The 20,287-nt window shown below is 50.6% G+C and overlaps 9 protein-coding genes across 9 annotated transcripts; 2 read left to right on the plus strand and 7 right to left on the minus strand.

Moving 5' to 3' along the window:
* Nucleotides 1-485: 485 nt before the first annotated feature.
* On the minus strand, nt 486-1,026 carry N7446_003796 (MFS monocarboxylate transporter; the record flags this gene model as incomplete). The annotated part of the gene is made up of 2 exons (XM_058512545.1): nt 486-906; nt 944-1,026. 2 exons carry the CDS (start codon nt 1,024-1,026, stop codon nt 486-488), a joined length of 504 nt encoding a protein of 167 aa, XP_058373874.1.
* A 78-nt stretch (nt 1,027-1,104) lies between these two features.
* On the minus strand, nt 1,105-1,737 carry N7446_003797 (MFS monocarboxylate transporter; the record flags this gene model as incomplete). The annotated part of the gene is given in 4 exon segments (XM_058512546.1): nt 1,105-1,329; nt 1,384-1,501; nt 1,578-1,658; nt 1,673-1,737. 4 exon segments carry the CDS (start codon nt 1,735-1,737, stop codon nt 1,105-1,107), a joined length of 489 nt encoding a protein of 162 aa, XP_058373875.1.
* A 480-nt stretch (nt 1,738-2,217) lies between these two features.
* On the minus strand, nt 2,218-2,930 carry N7446_003798 (uncharacterized protein; the record flags this gene model as incomplete). Its single annotated transcript, XM_058512547.1, is given in 3 exon segments — nt 2,218-2,448; nt 2,466-2,684; nt 2,718-2,930. 3 exon segments carry the CDS (start codon nt 2,928-2,930, stop codon nt 2,218-2,220), a joined length of 663 nt encoding a protein of 220 aa, XP_058373876.1.
* A 527-nt stretch (nt 2,931-3,457) lies between these two features.
* N7446_003799 (EF hand domain protein) lies at nt 3,458-7,654 on the minus strand (the record flags this gene model as incomplete). The annotated part of the gene is made up of 6 exons (XM_058512548.1): nt 3,458-3,487; nt 3,536-6,819; nt 6,884-7,069; nt 7,130-7,253; nt 7,321-7,478; nt 7,642-7,654. 6 exons carry the CDS (start codon nt 7,652-7,654, stop codon nt 3,458-3,460), a joined length of 3,795 nt encoding a protein of 1,264 aa, XP_058373877.1.
* Nucleotides 7,655-8,947: 1,293 nt separating this feature from the next.
* On the minus strand, nt 8,948-10,668 carry N7446_003800 (tubulin alpha chain; the record flags this gene model as incomplete). Its single annotated transcript, XM_058512549.1, has 6 exons — nt 8,948-9,176; nt 9,227-10,181; nt 10,253-10,328; nt 10,428-10,454; nt 10,516-10,556; nt 10,644-10,668. The coding sequence occupies 6 exons, from the start codon at nt 10,666-10,668 to the stop codon at nt 8,948-8,950; spliced, it is 1,353 nt and encodes a 450-aa protein (XP_058373878.1).
* A 356-nt stretch (nt 10,669-11,024) lies between these two features.
* On the plus strand, nt 11,025-12,313 carry N7446_003801 (uncharacterized protein). The gene is made up of 3 exons (XM_058512550.1): nt 11,025-11,207; nt 11,257-11,666; nt 11,771-12,313. Exons 2-3 carry the CDS (start codon nt 11,370-11,372, stop codon nt 12,251-12,253), a joined length of 780 nt encoding a protein of 259 aa, XP_058373879.1. The 5' UTR covers nt 11,025-11,207; nt 11,257-11,369; the 3' UTR covers nt 12,254-12,313.
* A 586-nt stretch (nt 12,314-12,899) lies between these two features.
* Nucleotides 12,900-14,258, minus strand: erdS (aspartyl-tRNA synthetase, cytoplasmic; the record flags this gene model as incomplete). Its single annotated transcript, XM_058512551.1, has 1 exon — nt 12,900-14,258. The coding sequence occupies one exon, from the start codon at nt 14,256-14,258 to the stop codon at nt 12,900-12,902; it is 1,359 nt and encodes a 452-aa protein (XP_058373880.1).
* Nucleotides 14,259-14,370: 112 nt separating this feature from the next.
* Nucleotides 14,371-15,804, minus strand: N7446_003803 (uncharacterized protein; the record flags this gene model as incomplete). The annotated part of the gene is made up of 1 exon (XM_058512552.1): nt 14,371-15,804. One exon carries the CDS (start codon nt 15,802-15,804, stop codon nt 14,371-14,373), a length of 1,434 nt encoding a protein of 477 aa, XP_058373881.1.
* Nucleotides 15,805-16,291: 487 nt separating this feature from the next.
* Nucleotides 16,292-17,305, plus strand: N7446_003804 (alpha/beta hydrolase; the record flags this gene model as incomplete). Its single annotated transcript, XM_058512553.1, has 1 exon — nt 16,292-17,305. The coding sequence occupies one exon, from the start codon at nt 16,292-16,294 to the stop codon at nt 17,303-17,305; it is 1,014 nt and encodes a 337-aa protein (XP_058373882.1).
* Nucleotides 17,306-20,287: the final 2,982 nt, after the last annotated feature.

Consider the following 20,287-nt stretch of genomic DNA (forward strand, 5'->3'; position numbering starts at 1 on the left):
GTATACCAGATTAAGTACAGAGTCAAGCCTTTTGTTCGAAGCTTAACGGGAAATAGCAAACACCGATTGGCTGCTCTTTTCTCCATTCAGGGTCCTGCCGGTCCCGCTGCACACGTCGCACATGGTTGATTGGTGTTGCTCTCGATAGAACTGGATGTTTCAGGCAACAGCGTATAATATTGTGATGCCTACGTCGCCCCCACAGACTCTGTAGGATATTGGGTTGGAGGTAGACCTGTACCTCGGGCATTATAGGAATTGAGTTGCCTGGAAATTAAACAGCTCACTGTATCGGCTAACATACCACCAAAAAGCTGTCTAATCTTAATTCTGTCAATTACTACATAAATTGCCTCTAGACCCCTTTTACGCAGCGAGCTTACCCCCAGCAAAAACGGCCCGAGCCCCAAAAATAGTGGTTACTCCAACAAGAGTTGCCACCCTACCGAAGATGATAGCAGGGTGATATCACCCATAACTATTGATCATAGCCCCAGAGATAGGCGTTCCAGTAAGAGTGGAAATACCCCAAACCCCCAATGCCGTTCCCATATACGAGCCAATCTCATTCGACTTGTTGCAGTCAGAGCAATGGTAGCAGGGAACAAGCCAATAACTGTCCCAGAAAAGAACCCAAACAACATCGAAAAGGCGATCATCCCACCCTGAGATGTAACAGTCAGCCAACAGAAGATCAAAATCGAACAGGTGATCGAAGCCCCTGTCAAAGAATTCAATCGCCCAATACGGTTCGCCACCGCGCCACCGGAAACTCGGCCAAAGAGGGACCCCGCGTTGAGGATGTCAATCAGGTAAAAGAAGATATCAACACTGAGACCAATAGACTCGTCATATGCAGGTACATAGAAAATCGGAACAAAAGACCCCAGAACATCAGGAACAGGCCTAAGATCTGCAATTAATTCCCAGGATGTTTCCAAACAGCAAGCAAAAAGGAGCACCGCTCTTCAGCTTAGGCGCATTCGATGAGACAATAGCACAGGACATAATACTCAATGTCAGCATGAGAAATCCCAAAACTCGAACAGACCACCCGGAACAAAGAGTTGCTTTGCTGAGCAGCTGCTCAAGGCGATGGGGAAATCACGCCTGCGAGGGAGGATCCGCTAGATGTAATTCCCCTTCGATTGGTCGTTTCTGGAAGAAATATTGGTTGATGGCGGTTACGGCTGGCGTATAGGCGAGACCATTTGGGGGGCCGCGTAGGACGCCTTGCGCTAGGATGAATTGGTAGTACTCGGTGCAGAGGGAGGTGAGCATGACGGAGGTGATGAATAGCATGAGCATGGAATTAGGATGAGCTGTATTCTTCAGTTAGCTTTATTGATACTGGTATGACTGACATCCACGCGTTGTGCATACCTTCGGTCTATCGCCATCTATCATCAGGCCGGAGATGAGGCCAGCGGAGAACATGAAGAAGGCTTGCAGGGAGCCAATCCATGCAATATTGGACTCGCTTTTGTCAATCAGGAATGGGCTTTGTAGTAAGATTCGTAGATTCTGTGGATGATGTTAATACAGGCAATCTCTCGTCGAGTTGTTGCCAGACTTACCCAAAAGCACTGATGTAGTCAAATGTGTTAAGCATCACACACCAGCCGCTTAGCACTGTAAGCCATCCTTTGACACCTCCTCTGGGAAAGATGACTTGGTAAGCACTTCTTTTGTTTCGGAGCCTCCCACGGATTTTAATGCTTTCTCCGTGTCGCTCATTTTATACCAGTTGAAGAAGATTAAGTCGGAAATATCTGGGACTTCAAGAGATGACCCTGGAAGAGATAATCTTTAAATCTATGTATAGGACGAGAAACAATCCAAGAAATTATACAGTCTGCAAAGCTGTATAGATGCATCTTGGCAAGGTTCAGGACGTTCCGAAAGGGAAATTAAGCTGAAAGACGCAAGTCCCATGAAAAAGAAAAAGCTCCGACGGGATCAATGTTCAACTCATCTTTCCGGACCTTACCTACGTCCGAGTCTTGACAAAATGCAAAGTGTAATGAATAAGCACTGAAGAAAATCATTGTCTAAAAAGGGTATGGAAATAGAAGAAAGAGATCATGGCGCCATGTCGCGTGGTTCCACTTCTCAATTGGCAGGAACCTTGACATATAACACGGGCGCGTGCTCTTGTGTTTCCAGAGTATCACATCTCCATAGTACCTTGTTCCCAAGGACGCTTCAGTGTACACTTCAGGCGAGAACGGGCTCGGAGAAAATGTACGTAGTGATATCATCTGCCAGGAGATGGTATAGTTCCATGACACGCTCGTTGGTGAGAATGTTCGCATTCTTCACTAGCTCATATGCCTCCCTGGTATCTAACATGATATCCAGAGTTAGTTCAAATGGTGCGGAATTCTTGGAGCGAATAATATTAGCGATTCCCAACATGGTGCACTCCTCCGATGGGAAAGCCTTGAGCTTCAGAGGAGTCAGACCTTCTGATTCGAGCTTAGCCAGCTGCTCCTTGGTAATCCCAGGGACCGGAAGAACGAGTTGTTGTTCGGGATGTCGGCAAAATAAACAGGTAATAGGGATGAATCCTTGTTTGTTTCGAGGTCCATTAAATGGAACACGTTAAACAGGAAGACAGGATCAGCAGCAAGTTCATGTGGCGAGAATGGTGATGTGAAGTTGCCCGTTGTCGCGACTTGGTCCTGCTACAGCATATGCAAAATTGAGGCTCTTACGTTGTTTGCAATGGTGTACGACAAATCCTGTGTTGGCGCCGCGACATCTCCGAGGATTCCCAGATCCTGAGGCGCGGTGGGAGTGGGCTCTAGAGGTCCCAAACTGAGACTCCAATTGCTCGATGCGACGCTTGGACTGGTGGAACTGGAGGATCGTGCGCGTTGGAAATGTGGTTTCCCTTGTAGTTGCATAGTTCCTTGGCTTTGAGGCATTTCGCACAGTTCGGTTTCTTGCGTCACATTTGATTTTCCGCTGTCGGCACATTAGCCATGCGAACTGGTACCGACGGGGCGGATGTGCTTTTGGGAATCATCTTCTATAGTCTATACTCTAGGGCTGTATAGAGGGAGAGTCATGTGTGCGTTAGGCTTGGGGGTCAAAGCTTCCAAGGTTAATCTGGGGTACGGCGATTAGTCACCCTAGGCGAGGTGTGAGGTGGTTCAGCCCTACAATGGGAAAGTGTTGATTACATGTAAACTTGATTAAGTTATGGATTATCATAAACTACACTGCACAGACAATACACGGGAAGTCCTTGTTCTGGGCAGACTGGCAGCAGATCCAAAGATCCAATGTAGACAGGAAAGAGACGATATACACGGCGCTGGACAAAAGGGAGATATCGATGCAAGAGAGCCAGCTTGTGGGTCATCAGGTCCAAGGGGGCTCATGAAAGACAGTGGTGAAAGCAGAGTATGTGGGTGAGATATGTGCAGTAGGAAAGAAAGAGGGGTCATGATCAAGTTTTCGAGGTCAAATGGTCCGCAGCCTGGGACACAGTTAGTAAGGTTCATATGAGGTGTGGCAAAGTACTCACCTTGTCAAGGTTGTAATCGAACTTCTCCAGCGCATCGAGAGATTCGTCGCGTGTGAAGCCCATACCAGTCAGTCGCTGGAGGATCAGGTCATCCTCGCCAGAGTCGGTGTTGAGGGCCCATCCAGGCTGCTTGGACTTGTCCTCGCTGGCTTCTTCGCCGGTTGACGCCTTGGCGTTGTCAAGGGGTGCAAAGAGCGCATCCCACTCATGCGCAGCGGGCTTGGAGTCACCTCCAGCGGTTGATCCAGCGGGCTGGGTGGTCGAGGCGTGTACGTTGTTGTCAAAGGAGAAGAAGTCAGACGAGCCAGTGTGTTGCTTCTGGGCTGGGGAGTCAAAGGAGAAATCAAAGTCGTTTGTGTTCTTGACTTGGGTTTCCGGCTCGTCATCATCATCGTCGTCTGCTTCAGTCGCGGGCGCAAGGTTCATTCCGGCGAAAGCTGCTTCAAAATCCGGTCCTCCAACCTTCGCTCCACCAGCTGGGATAACAGTCTCTGCGGGAGCGTCGTGTGCGGACTCAGTGGGGACAACTGGTGCTCCAGTGGTGTGGTCCACTGAATGAGGCGCATCAGGGAAAGCGGTAGGATCAGCACGCTCGGGCAAGAGTCCATTAAATTGAGGAGGAAGGTGAGTGTTGTCTTCCTTGGGGGTTTCATAGCCAGGGGGGCTCTGCTGAGCCTCGGCGCTTGGGGGCTGGGCAGATGGGACAGAGGCTCCCGGGGCAGGGAAGGCAGCCAGCTGCGCGGCGTCGATGGAGTCCTGCTGGGGCTCCTTCTTAGGCACGGCAGGAGTGAAGTTGTCATCAAATCCCAGGGGGCCCTCGTCGTCGGAGCTGTCATCGTCATCATCGTCGTGGTGAAGCTCCTGAATTGGGGGGAATTCAGATGGGCCAGCTGAAGCGGCTCCATTCGTCTTCTCAGCTCCGGGGCCTTGCTTCATAGAGGCAAACGCTTCCTCAAAGTCGTTTCCCTGCTGAGACTCAGACCGCTTGTGGGCCTTGCTTCCAAACAACTCATCGAAACTCAAATCCTTGTTACCCTGAGCTTGGCCGTCGGCTGTAGGAGATGTGGCAGTCTCGGGTCGCTCGGTCGATGCTACAGGGACTTCAGGAAACTTCGAGGCATCTGGCACTTCCTCAAATGGAGATCGAGCCGGGGTTCCTTCAACGGTGGAGGTTGGTGCACGACTGTAGTCACTGGACTCTGTCGCAGATGGAGGCCCCTGGTCGCTAGTAGCCTGAGAAGGAGTACCAAATCCGGAAGTTTCAGGGCCGCCAAAGCGACTGCCGGGAGGGGAGACCATGGTCGACGAAGTCAAAGACTGGGTGTCGTTGAACTGAAGGAAGCTCGGGGTGAGCTGCCGAGACTGGGTTGGGGGCGGGGGCTCAGACAAGGCGCCGGGGAATGATCCGGGCAAAGCTCCAGGAGGCGGAGAGACTGATGGAGTCGGCACACCAGAAGTCACAGGAGACTTGGCTGTGGCCAGCGGGGACTCGGAGCGGAACGAAGTGGGCGGTGGTCCAGCAGCGGAGGGTGCGAATGTCTGGCTAAACAGGCTGTCAAATGCCTTTTGCTGGTCGTTGGAAACAGTGGGCGAGCGTGCCTGTTCACTTGCACTATCTGTTCGTCGGAAGAAAGGGTTCGTGTTCTGGCTTGTGGTGGAAACAGCAGGGCTGGCAACCTCCGGCACGCTAACGGCCGGGGTCACGTCGGGGGTCACGTCCTCAACAGACTTGGGAGTTTCCCTTCCAACTTCGTTGATTTCACCCTGGATCTTATCCCGTTCGCCTTCAACGGTAGCCAATTGCTTCTTGTTGATTGCAACCAGGCCCTTCTGCTGACGCGCATCGGAGCGGGCCTTCTCCAGCGCGGGCTTAAGCTGTGCAACCTGGGCATTAGCCTGGCGGATCTTCTCCTTCAAGCTATTATTCTCCTGCTGGTCGGAAGCCAAGGCTGCCGAAACGTTGGTATATTGGTTGTGCAAATCCTGACGGCTGCCTTCGATGAGTGCATATTGCTGCTGCAACTTCTCGGTCTCCGCCTTGGAAGCCTTGAGGCGCTCCTCAAGTGCCTTGAAGTTAGTAACCTCTTGTTCATACATCGAACGCGCTTGAGCAAGGCGTGCCTCGAAGTCACGCTTCTGCTGGGAAGACTGGGTAATGTTCTGTTCAGCAGAAGTCCGCTTCTCCTGTACGTTGTGCATTTCCTTGGCAAGAGAACCAATCTGATTCGACAAGTTCGCGAGTTCAGTAGTTTCCTGGGTCAGCTTGTTTGACTCCTCGGGATCATTGTCGCCAAGGAGGTCGTCCGATGGAGGTGGAGGTGAGCGAACTGTTGGGGTACCTGCAGATGCACCAGTCATCTGCGGCTGCAGGCTCTGGCCGAAGGAGGAGCTAGGAATGAAAGGCTTGAACGTGTTTGAAGCGGTCTGAGGAGACGCTCTAGAGCCAGGCGAGCCTGGGGTGTGGAACGCCGGATTGGAGCCTCCAGTAGACTGAGGCATTTGAGGCTGAGCGAAAGGCTGCACAGGGGAATCAAGTCCAAACAAATCATCGGCGGCAGATCGTACTGCAGGCGTGGGAGCCGGGGGAGGAGTGGGGGCTGCCATGGGCGCTGGCACCGGTGCCTGGCGGCGCATGTTGGGTGGAATGAGGCCAGGCGGAACAACCTGTGGAAGCGGCTCCTTGCCGCTACGCTGCAGTCTCACCAGATACATAGCCACAGCAAACTCCTCCCGACTCAGCTGGCCATCCGCGTCAATGTCCGCAAGGTCCCAGATCTGAGCAAGAGTTTCCTCGGGAAGCTGAGCCTTCATGAAGAAACCTACAGCTTGGTCACCAGTGATCTTTCCCACTTTACCTGTGTCGACGGTCTCGAAGATGGTGTCGAAGTGAGCCTTCTCCTGGGGGCTGATCAACCAGTCGTTTCCGGTAGCCTGGGCCGAAATGCCTCCAAACGGTGGGCGGTTGGCTGCGCTCATAGGGCTTGCTGTTCGCTGGGGGCCCGTAAACTGTTTTGGAATGGCAGGTACGGGAGGAACTTCGGGTCGTGCACCGAAAGACCCACGAGCAGATCCTCTTCGAGATGCGGCTTCGTACAGACCGGGTGGCAGGGTCGCAGGGATACCGCGCAGGGCCCCGGATTTATATGAAGTCAGGAGATGCATGGCAATGGTGAACTCGGTAGCATCCAAAGCGCCGCGCTGCTTGGTGTCCGACAAGAACCAGATACGACCCAGGACCTCATTTGGAAGCCTGGCGCGCTCAAAGATTTGCTTTGCAATTTCGCCTATTAACCAAGTAACAAATATATTAGCAATGACCAACATTCGCAACATTGGAAGACGACATACCTGAAATCACGCCATTGTTGACATCAGACTTCTCAAACAGCGAGACGAACTTGTTGGCATCATCAGGCTGCAGGGGCGGAACTCGAATAGGTGCGCCGGCACCAGGCGGGGGGCTAATGGTACCAGATTCGGGTATCGGAGCTGTTGTATCGACAACGATTCCATCAAAGCGGGGCAAAGGACCAGCTACGAAACAGATCCAAAATCAGTATTACTTCCATTTCCCCAGAATGTATCGTCACTCACTCTGCAGAGCCAATTCGTCAGAAGGAGCCCGACCAGCTTGCGCATGTCCAATGAGTCGTAGAACAATGCCGAAGCCAGACGGAGTCAGGAGACCCCTGTTCTCTTTATCCGCGATTTGCCATATCTGCGCCAAGTACAATTAGTAACGAAGCTCAGTATCATAACAAACACCGCCTTAAATGCCCACATACCAATCCGAGTGTATCCGGAGAGAGGTGCGTCTTCTCGAAGAACGGAACGGCGATTTCGCCAGTAATAACGCCGAGGTTGGTAGTATCAGCAGCCTGAAAAAGCTGATAAAATACTCGCTTTTCCTCCGGCGTGAGATTGAGGTTGGGGTGCCGTTGTGCTAGAACATATGAGTTAGAACCGCGGCGTTGCGCATAGAGGACGGGTATGTATGAAGGGGAGAGGGTGGTCATGACGGAGGCCTGCGGGACTTCCCCTGAGGTGCGCCGAAGCTCTCTTGCCATTGCTCTGGGGCCTGGTAGTAGGTGGGGGATGGCACTCACAAGTATCAGCCATCGCTGTGTCCTAGGAGGAGCTTAACTCCCCTCCTTCCAATGTGTTCACAATCGTTGGGGGCCTGGAGGACAAGGAGACACGGGGTACCGTTAGCTTAGTAGAGGTGATGGGCATGGACTAAGCGCGGGTTCTGGGAGGATAATGGCAGGGAATATAGATAAATCCCAAGCTCCAAGGAGTAAATGGACTTCAGGAGGAAGGGGAGAGAGTGGCTGGAGTCGATGTCGTAAGGAGGGTTCCTGGGGTCCCAAAGGCGGTCAGTTGCTTTAGCGTCCATTCCAGGGTAGACTCTCCCATAGTATTGGGGAGTATATTTAGGATTTGTCTTGTTCAAGCTATATTGTCCGCATTTACTACTTTAATATGTTACTACTAGTCATTCTGCCAAGTGGTCGTTGTCCTGAACTGTTAGATGCATGACGCGCATCTATATACTTGGATCAACTTCTTACAAAACCCCCAGCATCAGAGGAATGACAACACCACATGAGAAACTTCTAGGCCCGAATGGATCGATGAACCTGAGCAAGATGAACTTAGTAAAATGGTACAAACTGAAATATATATCAACGCCGGAGATGCTGACAGCTCGACATTCAAAGACAACAAGAAAATAATTAACGCCGACATCATCCTGCAATACATCAGAGCACCAAAGTTATCCTGTGATGACTTTTCTGGCATCTCTAGCCTCAAATTTCGAGGGACTAAAGGAATATCAACCTCACGAATCAGAAATCCCAGATGCATTCACTAGAATAACCAAAGGTCTCTATACTTAGGGGTTAGCTTCAGATATAAGACCGGATGACATAGACGTGAGTTGTGCTGATATCCTCGACTGTGGCACTCCGTATGATGCAGGGCGAACACATGAAGCTACGGCTCAACTCTTGAGAACAACCGACTAAGATTGGAAGCTAGGGACAGAAGTACAAGAGTACCGAGTATCAGACCAATCGACTGGCTGAAGCCGACTATTGACAAACATTAAGATTCATACGAAGGTTACATTCAAAGAACGACGAGGATACCAAAGTAAGTACAATCGCAAAATCCCGCTACGAGGATGGAACGGGGGAAATTTCATCGCTGCTTCAGGGATATTAAAGATATATCGAACAACAAAGCCAGAAAATCATCGGCAGCAAAACTTATGTTCCCATCTATTTGCAAAAAGCCCGATAGACGCGGGAAGAAGACCAAACTTAGAGACTCGGCATTGATCCCCAAACCAACGCGCACAAGTCAAATAGCCAAGAGCCACAAAGCCGGTCACACAACATCCCTAATCTAGTACTCGGGCTCAAGCTCCTCGTCACCCTCGAGGGAGTCGGAGGCAACCTCCTCGTAGTCACGCTCAAGAGCAGCGAGATCCTCACGGGCCTCGGAGAACTCACCCTCCTCCATACCCTCACCAACGTACCAGTGAACGAAGGCACGCTTGGAGTACATGAGGTCGAACTTGTGGTCGAGAGCGGACCAAGCCTCGGCGATAGCGGTGGTGTTGGACAGCATGCAGCTATATATCGGTTAGTATCATTTTTGAATAATGCCAGGATAAAAACTTACACAGCACGGTTGAGGTTGGCGAGATCGCCGTTGGGGACCTGCTGGGGAGGCTGGTAGCAGATACCGAGCTTGAAGCCAGTAGGGCACCAGTCGACGAACTGGATGGTGCGCTTGGTCTTGAGGGTGGCGACAGCGGCGTGGGCGTCCTTGGGGACGACATCACCGCGGTAGAGCAGACAGGTGGCCATGTACTTGCCGTTACGGGGGTCACACTTGACCATCTGGTTGTGGGGCTCGAAGCAGTTGGAGGTGATCTCGGTGACCGAGTGGGCCTCGTGAGCGGCCTTGTCGGCGGAGATGATGGGAGAGTAGGCGACCAGAGGGAAGTGGATACGGGGGTAAGGCACCAAGTTGGTCTGGAACTCGTTAAGGTCGACGTTGAGGGAACCGTCGAAGCGCAGGGAAGCAGTAATGGAGGAAACAACCTGAGCGATCAGGCGGTTCAGGTTCTCGTAGCTGGGGCGCTCAATGCCGAGGTTACGGCGGCAGATATCGTAGATAGCCTCGTTGTCGACCATGAAGGAGCAGTCGGAGTGCTCCAGGGTGGTGTGGGTGGTCAGGATGGAGTTGTAGGGCTCAACAACGGCGGTAGCGTTCTGAGGGGCGGGGTAGACACAGAATTCCAGCTTGGACTTCTTGCCGTAGTCGACGGACAGACGCTCCATCAGGAGAGCACCGAAACCGGAACCGGTACCACCACCGAAGGAGTGGAAGACGAGGAATCCCTGGAGACCGGCACAAGAGTCGGCAACACGACGAACACGGTCGAGGACCTCATCGATCATCTCCTTACCAACGGTGTAGTGGCCACGGGCGTAGTTGTTGGAAGCATCCTCCTTGCCAGTGATCATCTGCTCAGGGTGGAAGAGCGAACGGTAGGTACCGGTGCGAACCTCATCGACAACGTTGGGCTCAAGATCGGCGTAGATGGTACGGGGAACGTACTTGCCCTGGCCTGGTGGGGGATATTAGGAACGGGATTTCCCAGGCGGGGGAACATTTAAAAAAAAAATTCAATTTTCATACCAGTCTCAGAGAAGAAGGTGCTGAAGCCGTGGTCGGGGTCAGCCTTCTTGCGCTCCTCAGTGAGGAATCCATCGGGCTATCAACATCGTTAGTGACCCCTCAAGAAAATAGGGGTACGGCTGCCCGAGTCGACATTGGGCGCCCCCCCACGAGTTTGATTTGCATTCCAACATACCTGGATACCGTGCTCCAGACAGTACAGCTAGAAAGTCATGACTGTCAGTATATTCGAAATTTGTCGGTCAATGGTTGTGGGTATTTACCTCCCAGCAGGAGTTGGCGATCTGGCAACCGGCCTGGCCGACTATAGGGAAGGATCATGTCAGCGCGTCATTCCATCGAAGATACAGGGATAAACAATGATCAGAGACGATGAGGGACCTTGACATACCGTTCAAACTGATAATCTCACGCATTGTGATTCCGTGGATGTTTTTAGGCTAAAAAATCAGGAGAGGGGAAACCCAAAACAACAAACGCGGTGGTCTGATTCAGGGGGGTTCAGTCAAAGAAGGGGGCGGGGGGTTTGATAGAGGGGTGAAATACCTGAAGAATGGAGGAATGGACGAGAAGATGTCGAAGGGAAAACAGAGGTCGACAGAAATGTTGTGGAGGAGGAGCGTCTGTGCTGTACAGGGGGGAAGTTCATTGTTGATCCGTTCGTTGGGTCGCGTCAGCCCTTCTGATTGGCTCCTGCCCGGCTGCTCCTCTGCGCTGCCTGACCGCCTCGATAGTCTCGTGATTACACGTGACTGAACTCGGATGTCGAGGGACTTACTGTAGTTGATCAGTTCACTGTTCAGGACATAATTGAAGAGCAATTGATTTTTACTGTGAATTAATATCTGTGTCGCAGCTCATACGGTGTCAGCATCAAATACTCGGTCAAGTGGGACCCACACCAGGACAACACCGTTCACCTGATAAGCAACAACACACCGAAGAGATAATATCAGTACAGTATAGTCTCAATCTATAAACCTACACAGCTAACAGATTCCCAGCCCAACAAGTCCACAGAAAAGCAATGTGCAGTGGATAACAGCGGATAAAGAGCCAAGGAAACCACATCACATACAAACCTGCGATCTGCAACCTGCATAGCAGAGCTATCACCATGCAAATCCAATTCCTCATCCTAGGCCTAATGCTGCCCCTATTCACAGCAGTAGCCCGAGCAAATGTGGAAAAAACCATCTTCCTCGCTCCCCCAGAAACAACAATCCCCTCAGAGCAGCCGGACCTCGACGACCTCGGTCTAGAGCGGCTATCACCTCAAAACCCAATAGTGCGCACCCGACTCAATGCATCATTCCCAACAACCGACGCCCCAGATGGCGTGGATTCTTGGTTCTTCCTGGAGAACTTGAACCCAGGGCAGCGGTATGAAGTGCGAGTTTGTTGGTTAGCAACTGTAAGAACCATCCCCCAACCCCCAACCCTCACATTATGATACATCATACATGTACCATGAAACAAGAAACAAGAAACAGGGGAAATAAAAACTAACAAACCAAGCAACCAACATCCTTCACACTAAAAACCCACCCCGTCCCCCAAACAATCTCCAACAAATCCCTACTGAGCTCCCTAAGCATCTACACAAACGCAAGACTAGCAACCCTAGACACTGCACTACAATCAAACAGCATTCCAAAACATGCAATCAGCCGTCCACGCGGAAGCAACAAGGGCGGAAACGATCCGCTAGATCCGGCGCCGACAACAGACTCAGTGCTGTTCTTGCGGATCCACGCCGCGGCTGATTACTTCAGTACTGACGCTGCGCTGATGCGGGACGTGCCGGCTGTGGCGGTGGATGTGATTTTGGATCCGTTTTTGATGAATGTCTTCCCGCGGTCGCTTGTACCGACTGCGCTGTGGATTGTTGCTGTTGCTTTGCTTGCTGTTGTTGTTTCGAGGTGGGTTCGTGGGGAGGTTGGGAGAGTTATTGAGGATGCGCGTGGGCAGAGTGCTCTTGAGGATATGAAGAGGAAATAAGTTGGGGATGGATAGGGTGAAGGTTGTACTACTATTTTATTTCTTTTGGTCTATTTGGTGCTTTTGTATGTTTTATGTATGACTTAGTTCAATATAAGCGTGACTGGGACTTGAGGTATGGAAAGGGGATATACTGAGTAGCTAGAGGGCATCTGAACCAATCCAAAGAAGCTAGGTATGGAAGAAAAGAAGGTGATGTTCAAATATTACTATCAACATTCATCTACCACTCGTGAATTCCTACGGAAGAATTGAGACACCAGTTTCAAAAGGCAGGGAGTCGAAAATATTTATGAACAAAATTTAACTAGCATAACAAAGAAGACTTAATGCCAGAATCGCCGGAACAACAATCAGACATACAAACATGGGGGATACATGATTCATAACATAAAAGGGGAATAAAAAATAAACATGGGCAGTGCGTATGGAGAAGCAAGAGTCAAAATCAAAGCAAGAAACACTTGAATGAACGCCGTAGATTAGCCAGCTGTTTCCTTCTCTTCCTCTGTCTATTCTAAACCCCAACATGTGAACGACATAGATGGCAGTATGGCAGTATATCCACGACCACTGGCATCTAGATCCAAGAGATAAGACCAGTTAAACTCTCATCAATCATAATTTCGAGGGCTGTAGTCGTAAATTAATCCTCGAAAAAGTTCAGAATGGCACGGATACCCTTGGAGCCAAGACCGTGGGCAGGGTACGAGATGTACAGCGGATCCTCGGTGGCACCTAGCTTAGCACGGAATTCACTTTTGCGCACGAGGTGAAACTGCTTAGCGAGGGCTTCGTAGGTGTGCTCCAGCATCTTGACCTTGGTGCCGTGCATGTTGTGGCCAGGGATAAGTTGGGAAGTGGCGCCAGCGCCGAAAGTGAGGGCCTTGACACCGCTCTTGGCGGCGGTCTGGATGGCGTGGGTGACGATATATTCAATGACACCGTTGGGAGCGCCGGGAAAGTCCAGACTGTACTTCACTTGCATGCCATGGGCAGGGGACAGCATGGCCAATGCGACAAAGGCACAGATGTTGCCATTCTTGTCCATGGCGTAAAAGTACCAGCGGTGCTCGGAGTCGCACCATGGGCGAATCTGTGAAAGGTGGACTTGTGTGCCCTTGCGGTTTGACAGCCATTCGCTGATGCGATCGTCAATCTTCTTGCGGACGTCATCTGGGACCATCTCGCCTTGGTTGAATGTGACCAATTTGATGCCCTCGTTCTCGGCGCGACGGAGCTTGCGGGATATTTCGCCGTCAGAGGCAGCCTGGTTGCGCGAGGGATCAACACGCTCCTCAGCAATACAAGACAGACTGCGCCAGCCCAGTCGCTCACCCAGGATGGTCTCAACCTCTGGCGAACAGAGAATCCAAACGGGCTTGAACTTGGTCTCACGGCGCATCCATTGCAAGAATTGTGTGATGGTGCGTGTGTATTGTTTGGGGTCACAGGCTGGGTTACCTGGGATGACGGCGTAGTTGTTGGAGCTGGGAACGTAGGCGACGGCCGCACCAGTGGCCATGTCACGCCAGATCTTGAACCGATCATCGAACCAAGAAGTTGATGTGGCATCACCGTAGTTAGCAACCAGCTCCTCCAGCGGCTGCAACTCGCTAACATCGGAAGCCACACGACCCTTGTGCTCGCGTTGCCATGGCGGTTCAATGGTCGACGATTCAGGGTGACGTAGCTTCTCTCCGACCGGTTTCGCTGGCAAGCTCTTGGGATCACGATGGAAGAGCGAGGTAAGACGAATGTTGCCCAGTTTCAAGATCAGCATGACAATTCGCTCGAGACCAACACCGGCACCTGCGTGAGGGGGAGCACCCCATCGGAAACCCTCGAGATATTCCTCCATATCCTCTGGGTTGATACCAACGCGGCGCATGTTCTCCTCAAGCATGTGAGGATCATGAATACGTTGACCACCTGAGACAATCTCCTGCCCACGGATAAACATGTCGAATGAGTTGGTGAATTTGTCATTTTCGGCATCGGGCATAGTATAGAATGGACGCGCATCGCGGGGGAACTTGTCAAGGACATAGTAATCGGTACCATATTGCTCCTTGACAAGCTCACCGAGGCGAATTTCGTCACGAGTGGCTAAATCCTCATCCAGAGGCAGCATTTCGCCCCTCCTCGCTCCGCCAGCCCGAGTCATTCAGCATTTTGATACCATCGGTGAAGCGAATAATTGGCGTCTCATCCAGCCACACAATATCCTCTGAAGGGAACTGGTGCTTGATAAGCTCCACCTCGCGGCGGTACTTAGAATAGATACCCTTCAAAATGTTCTTGATAACAGCATCAAGGGTCTCAAGCATCTCATGGTAGTGCTCTTCAATTGACATTTCGATATCCAATCCAGTGTACTCTGTCAGATGACGATGAGTGTTGGAGTTCTCGGCACGGAAGACGGCACCAATCTCGTAAACACGGCCGAAATCGGCAGCAATAGCCATCTGTTTTGCCAATTGGGGTGATTGGGCCAGAAATGCAGGGCGACCAAAGTAGTTGACCTGGAAGACACTTGCTCCAGATTCAGTGGCAGCACCTTGCAACTTGGGAGTGTGGATTTCGATAAACTCGCGCTCGTCTAGGGCGGTACGGAACAGGTTGCAGGTCGCAGACTGAATACGGAAGATAGATTGTGAAGTTGCTGTCCGCAGGTCGAGGATTCGATTGGCTAGACGTGTCCGGTCAGGGATATGGCTGCGACGACCTTCAACCTTATCTTCCTCGGTGGTCCGAATCTCTGCCTCGTAAACGCTGAAGGGGACAGGCTCCTCGCGACGAACAAGAAGATGAACAGAGTCAATGGCCAGCTCGACATCATGAATAGAGCAGCCCAGCACAGGAACTTCGGGCTTTTGCACTGTACCCCGGACTGTGATGAAAGAGCCCACGCGGAGGTGCTCGACCCACTGGATCATGGCGATGGATGAGATCCCCGGGCGCTCATGCAGAACACCCTGGAAAGTACCCAACTGCTGACGGAACACTAGGAACACCAGTTTGGCACTCATCCGACGCACCACATGCAATCGGGCCGTGAAGAAGACCTGCTGCCCCACCATGGCAGGTGTGATCTCATCGATCCGAGTGCGTAGTTCTCGTGGACGCTCGGAGGACTGCATCAAGGGCAGCTCGCCATAGCGTGCCTTCATATCAGCAGTCTCTTCAGCTGCAGCTTTCGCAATCTCTTCTTCCTTGCGGCGGTGATCGGCCTCGGAGAACATCTCCTCACTGAGACGGCTGCGCTCACTGCGCCGGTGTTGACGGACCAGCCGCTTCTGCTGATTCTTGCTCAAGCCACCACTGGAGGAGTCATCGGAGAAGTCCTCAGAGGAAGAGACATAATCATTCCTGTCGCGTAGGAAATTGCCGAGAATGCTGCGACGAGGGGATGCGGTGGGGGAGCCGGAGCGGGACGTAGAGGTACGACTCTTGGGGTTCAGGGCAGTACGAATGTTGGAGCCAGAGGTGTCATCGTCGCCTCCCATATGCCCTTTAATGGCCTTGGAGAGAGCACGTTTGATCGACATATTGAGCAATGCCTAGGGCATGAGAAGAGAAAGGTTCAAGGTTGAAGAGATGGTTGGTGGAGGGGGGCGAATGGCCGGAACCCTGGAAGCGGCGATCAATAGTAAGCAGGGAAGCCCGTCGGAAGAACGAGGAACAGAGTAGTCCGTGAAGGAGGATAAAGGAACAGGAAGATAAAGAGTATATTGATATAATTTGGAATTTAGGAGTAGCAGAGCTGAAGAATTAAATAAACCCGGCCTGCCCTGGCCCTGAAAACAGAGGATGACATCACACTCCTGATACTTGATTTCTTGGTATGGAGCTACGATTGTCTCGGCCTCGGACTACGCTTCTTTATCTCAACATCTGATTCTTGACTTGACTTGACTTGCCTTCACTTCACTTGTACTTTACTTGACTTCAATTATATTCTTCTTTTCCTCCCATTCTATCAACTTGTCATCTTCCGGATCTTCCGGAGTCCCCAAGCGCATGCCAGATCACACCATGTCCCAGTCCCGATGGTGGCTGTATGTACAGGCCGTCTTCTGGCGGTTTCTGATGCGGATCGGAATGTTCCTGCACGATATTGGTCCGCCCAGTCCACCCCGACCGTCCTTCACTCGCAACGTGACCTCCGACTCCCATGGCCACTCGGTCGTCCTCCATTTCTACTGCCCACCCGACTACCACCAGCAACGCCGGTTAGGCCATCGCTACCCGGTTGCCGTCAACTTCCACGGAGGCGGATTCACGCTCGGCTGTGCCACGGATGATTCTCGCTGGGTCAAGGTGATCCTGGATAATGTCGGAGCGGTTGTGGTAAGCGTGAGTTACCGGCGGGCACCGGAGCACCCTTTCCCCGCAGCAGTGGACGACGGTGTCGAAGGACTACTCTATCTGGCAGCACATGCCGCTGAGTTGGGCTTGGATGTGAGCCGAGTGGCGTTGAGCGGGTTCTCGGCAGGCGGAAACCTGGCAGTTACGGTGCCGTTGAGGCTGCGTGGCCGGATATCAACCGAGGTCAAGGAACACTTGGGCCGAGCGGAATCAACCCAGAACCTCATCAACCAGGTCAGCGATCTTCGCATTGTGGCATTGTTCAGCTGGTACCCGATTCTGGACTTCCAGGAATCGCGCGACCATCGCCGGGCGATGAGTCCCATGCCGGACAAGACTCTCCCTGCCTTCTTCACCACCCTCTTTGACGAGGCTTATCTTCCCAATTTGGAGGATCGTGCTTCTCCTTATGCATCCCCCGTGCGCGCCTCCGATCGAATTCTGGCCGAGGCCCTTCCTCACGATATCTTCTTGTTCATCTGTGAATGGGACATGCTCATGAAGGAGGGTCAATCGTTCGTGCGCCGCTTAGAAGGTCTTGGCAAACGCGTTCGGGCCATGCTTATTGAGAAGGCCAAGCATGCGTGGGATAAGTCGCCCAACCCATGGCGGGACCAGGACAGCGTGGATGTGCTATACCGTGACGCCTGCGCAGACATGAAGGCCATCTTCGATAGGTGATCGCGTAGCTTGGACTTTGACTTTATTTTCTTTTCCTGCTACTATCGTAGCACTGCGAGAGCGCTGACTTCGGCATTTGAGAACCAGGCATTCACGGCGTTGAACATAGCATTGCTTTAGTCTTATTACATCCTTGCTTTTGTCAGCCTAGTCGTATTCTGTAACCATTCTACCCAAGTAATAAAACATTGAGGCTTCGGGAGGTGTATGCTGTAGAACAGGTACCAATTCGAATTGCACATGTACAGTATATGCAACCCCAAGATACATAACATACTTGTATGCAAGGCCAATCCAACCAAATAAAGTACGTGCAAGAAATCCGGCAACAGGATTGGTGGTCCAGCGTCCCAGCAATAGCAGCATAACCACACCCACTAATGACCAAGATATCCACGATCTACACGCAGCGACCCTACAGTAGCCCTTACTGTAGGTAACCTTGGCAGCCGTTAAATGATATCATTATGAGCCTAGCCAGGGGGCGAGGCAGACTCCCAAGGTAATTTTAGTCTGTTATCACAAGGTTTTCAATGGCTATGGTGTCATTTGTTCATTTTCCATAAGAATATTTTTGCAAGTCTGTAGTTCGTCGGAAAAGCAGTGGTGCCTGTGCCCAGTTTTTGATGGCTTGGCGGGCTTTTAGTGCCTTTCTTGACTTCAAGCGTATGGCTCGATCTTCAACCATGGCTTTGAAAATTAATGGAAACATGTTCTTGAAAATGATATTGTTTTTGGGCCGTGACCTACTATGCTTCGTTTGATCCGGTCTGGGTGTGGGTATTTTGACCTCATTGTCCATCTGGATGTACAATATAGAATTATATATTTGTCATTTCGAATGAGATTGGGTTGGGATCAATGGAGAATCTTGAATAATTTAGAAAAGTGCGGGTGTAGTACCCAGGGCTATCCTCTAAAAGGTACTGTATACATAAACTAACGTCGCCTATGTACTTGATTTCCTCTGCCACTTCGTGGCGTTCCCTTTCCGTTTTAGTGCTTAGACCTTGCCGCTTTTTGATCACTAAGTACAACTAAGCACGCCTCCGAGCCATGCAGTATTCGTAAGCCCAATGCTTGACATTATCACGCACACGTTGACTATCTAAGTTAACGTTAACGTTAGGCCGCTAACTTAACGTATTTCACATGCGAGCCGCCCACCCAAGCGAGCCGCCCACCCCAAAACACCATAGTAAATGCGATAAATTACATCTTTATATCTCAACAACCATGGCCTATGAGTATCTTTATTCTTGTCAGAATGCTTTTCAGGTGATATCTAGCCTCTTTGGAGATTGGAGAACTTGTATGACTTCGTGATTGAGAGATATATATTTATAGCCCATAGCAGTGTAATTTTCAGTAATTTTGGAAATGAGTATAATATAGCTTTTTGATTTCCTTGAAATTGAAGCACAGTGCTAATACGTCTTATCAATAGCTATCGGTAAGCAATGAAATATAATTAAGACGTGGCTGTTGAGATATAAGTGTAGAATATATCGCATTTACTATGGTGTTTTGGGGTGGGCGGCTCGCTTGGGTGGGCGGCTCGCATATGACATACGTTAACGTAATTCACTACCGAGCGGCCACCACCACCGAGTGGCCACCCCACCCAAAAACGCGTCAATTAATTAGACCTTCCTTTTTTAACCACCTACCATGCCACCAATCCGCACTCAATCTTCTCAAAAACGAGAAGAGCAAGAGGGTAGGATCTTATTAGCTATTCAGGCTATTAAGAACCAAGAAATTGCTTCAATTCAAGAGGTAGCAACCCGATTTAATATACCTCGTACGACTCTCCGCCGCCGCCTTGCTAGCTATATAAGTCGCGCTAAAACACGCGCTAATAGCCATAAATAGACCGAAATTGAAGAGAATTCACTCTAAATTGGATTCTCTTAATGAATTTACGCGGAGTAGCCCCCCGGCCTACGATAGTACGAGAAATAGCCACTTTACTACTCGCGGCGTGTAGATCTACCCTAGTTACTTCGGTCGGCGAAAATTAGGTTACAAAGTTCGTGAAAAGGCATCTAGAGCTATCGAGTCGCTTTTCGAGGCGATATGATTATTATCGCGCTAAATATAAAGACCTAAAAATCATTTACGAATGGTTTAATCTTATATAAAAAACGATACTTTAATACGGCATCGACCTAACGATACCTATAACTTCGACGAGACTAGTTTCGCAATAGGCTTAATTGCGACCGTAAAGGTGATTACGAGAAGGGAATACTACGGTCGGCGAGCACTTTTATAACCCGGAAATCGCGAGTAGGTTACCGTAATTGAGTGTATAAATTCCTCGGGGTAGGCGCTTCCTCTGTGCGTGATCTTTAAAGGCAAAGTCTTCGTCGAGTCTTAGTTCGACAGCCTTCCGAACGATTAGCGCTTCGAGGTTAGTCGAAAAGCTCTTTATTCCGTCTACTTCTTCGCGTACGAAGGGGAAGTATAGACTTTTGATACTCGACGGCCACGGAAGTTATTTAACCCCGAAATTCGACGAAATTTGCGAAAAAAAATGTTATTATCGCAATTTCTATGCCTCCGTATTTGTCTTACCTTTATAGCCTCTTAATATTAGCTATTTTACGGTATTAAAGTGTGCTTATACTCGGCTTATCGAATTAAAAATACGTCTTCGAATTAACTATATCGATAAGCTAGACTTCCTTAAAGCCTACCCGTCCGCTCGAATTAAGGCATTTAAATCGGAGAATATTAAGAATAGCTTCGCCGCCGCCGGCTTAGTGCCTTATAATCCCGATCGAGTAATCTCGAAGCTCGATATTTGCCTTCGAACCCCGACACCCCCCTTGAGCCGGGGAAGCGAGTAGGAGCTAAAGACGCCGTCGAACTACGTCTAATTACAAAAACAAGCTTCCTTAATTAAAGCTTTGCTAAAATAGCGCTTAAAAAGCCTACCGAGCCCGCTTAATTCCGCGATAAATCAGGTTTTAAAAG

This window comes from Penicillium canescens (assembly GCF_028828765.1).
Source record: "Penicillium canescens strain IBT 15451 chromosome Unknown utg000003l_segment0_segment0, whole genome shotgun sequence".
NCBI classification, from domain to species: domain Eukaryota; kingdom Fungi; phylum Ascomycota; class Eurotiomycetes; order Eurotiales; family Aspergillaceae; genus Penicillium; species Penicillium canescens.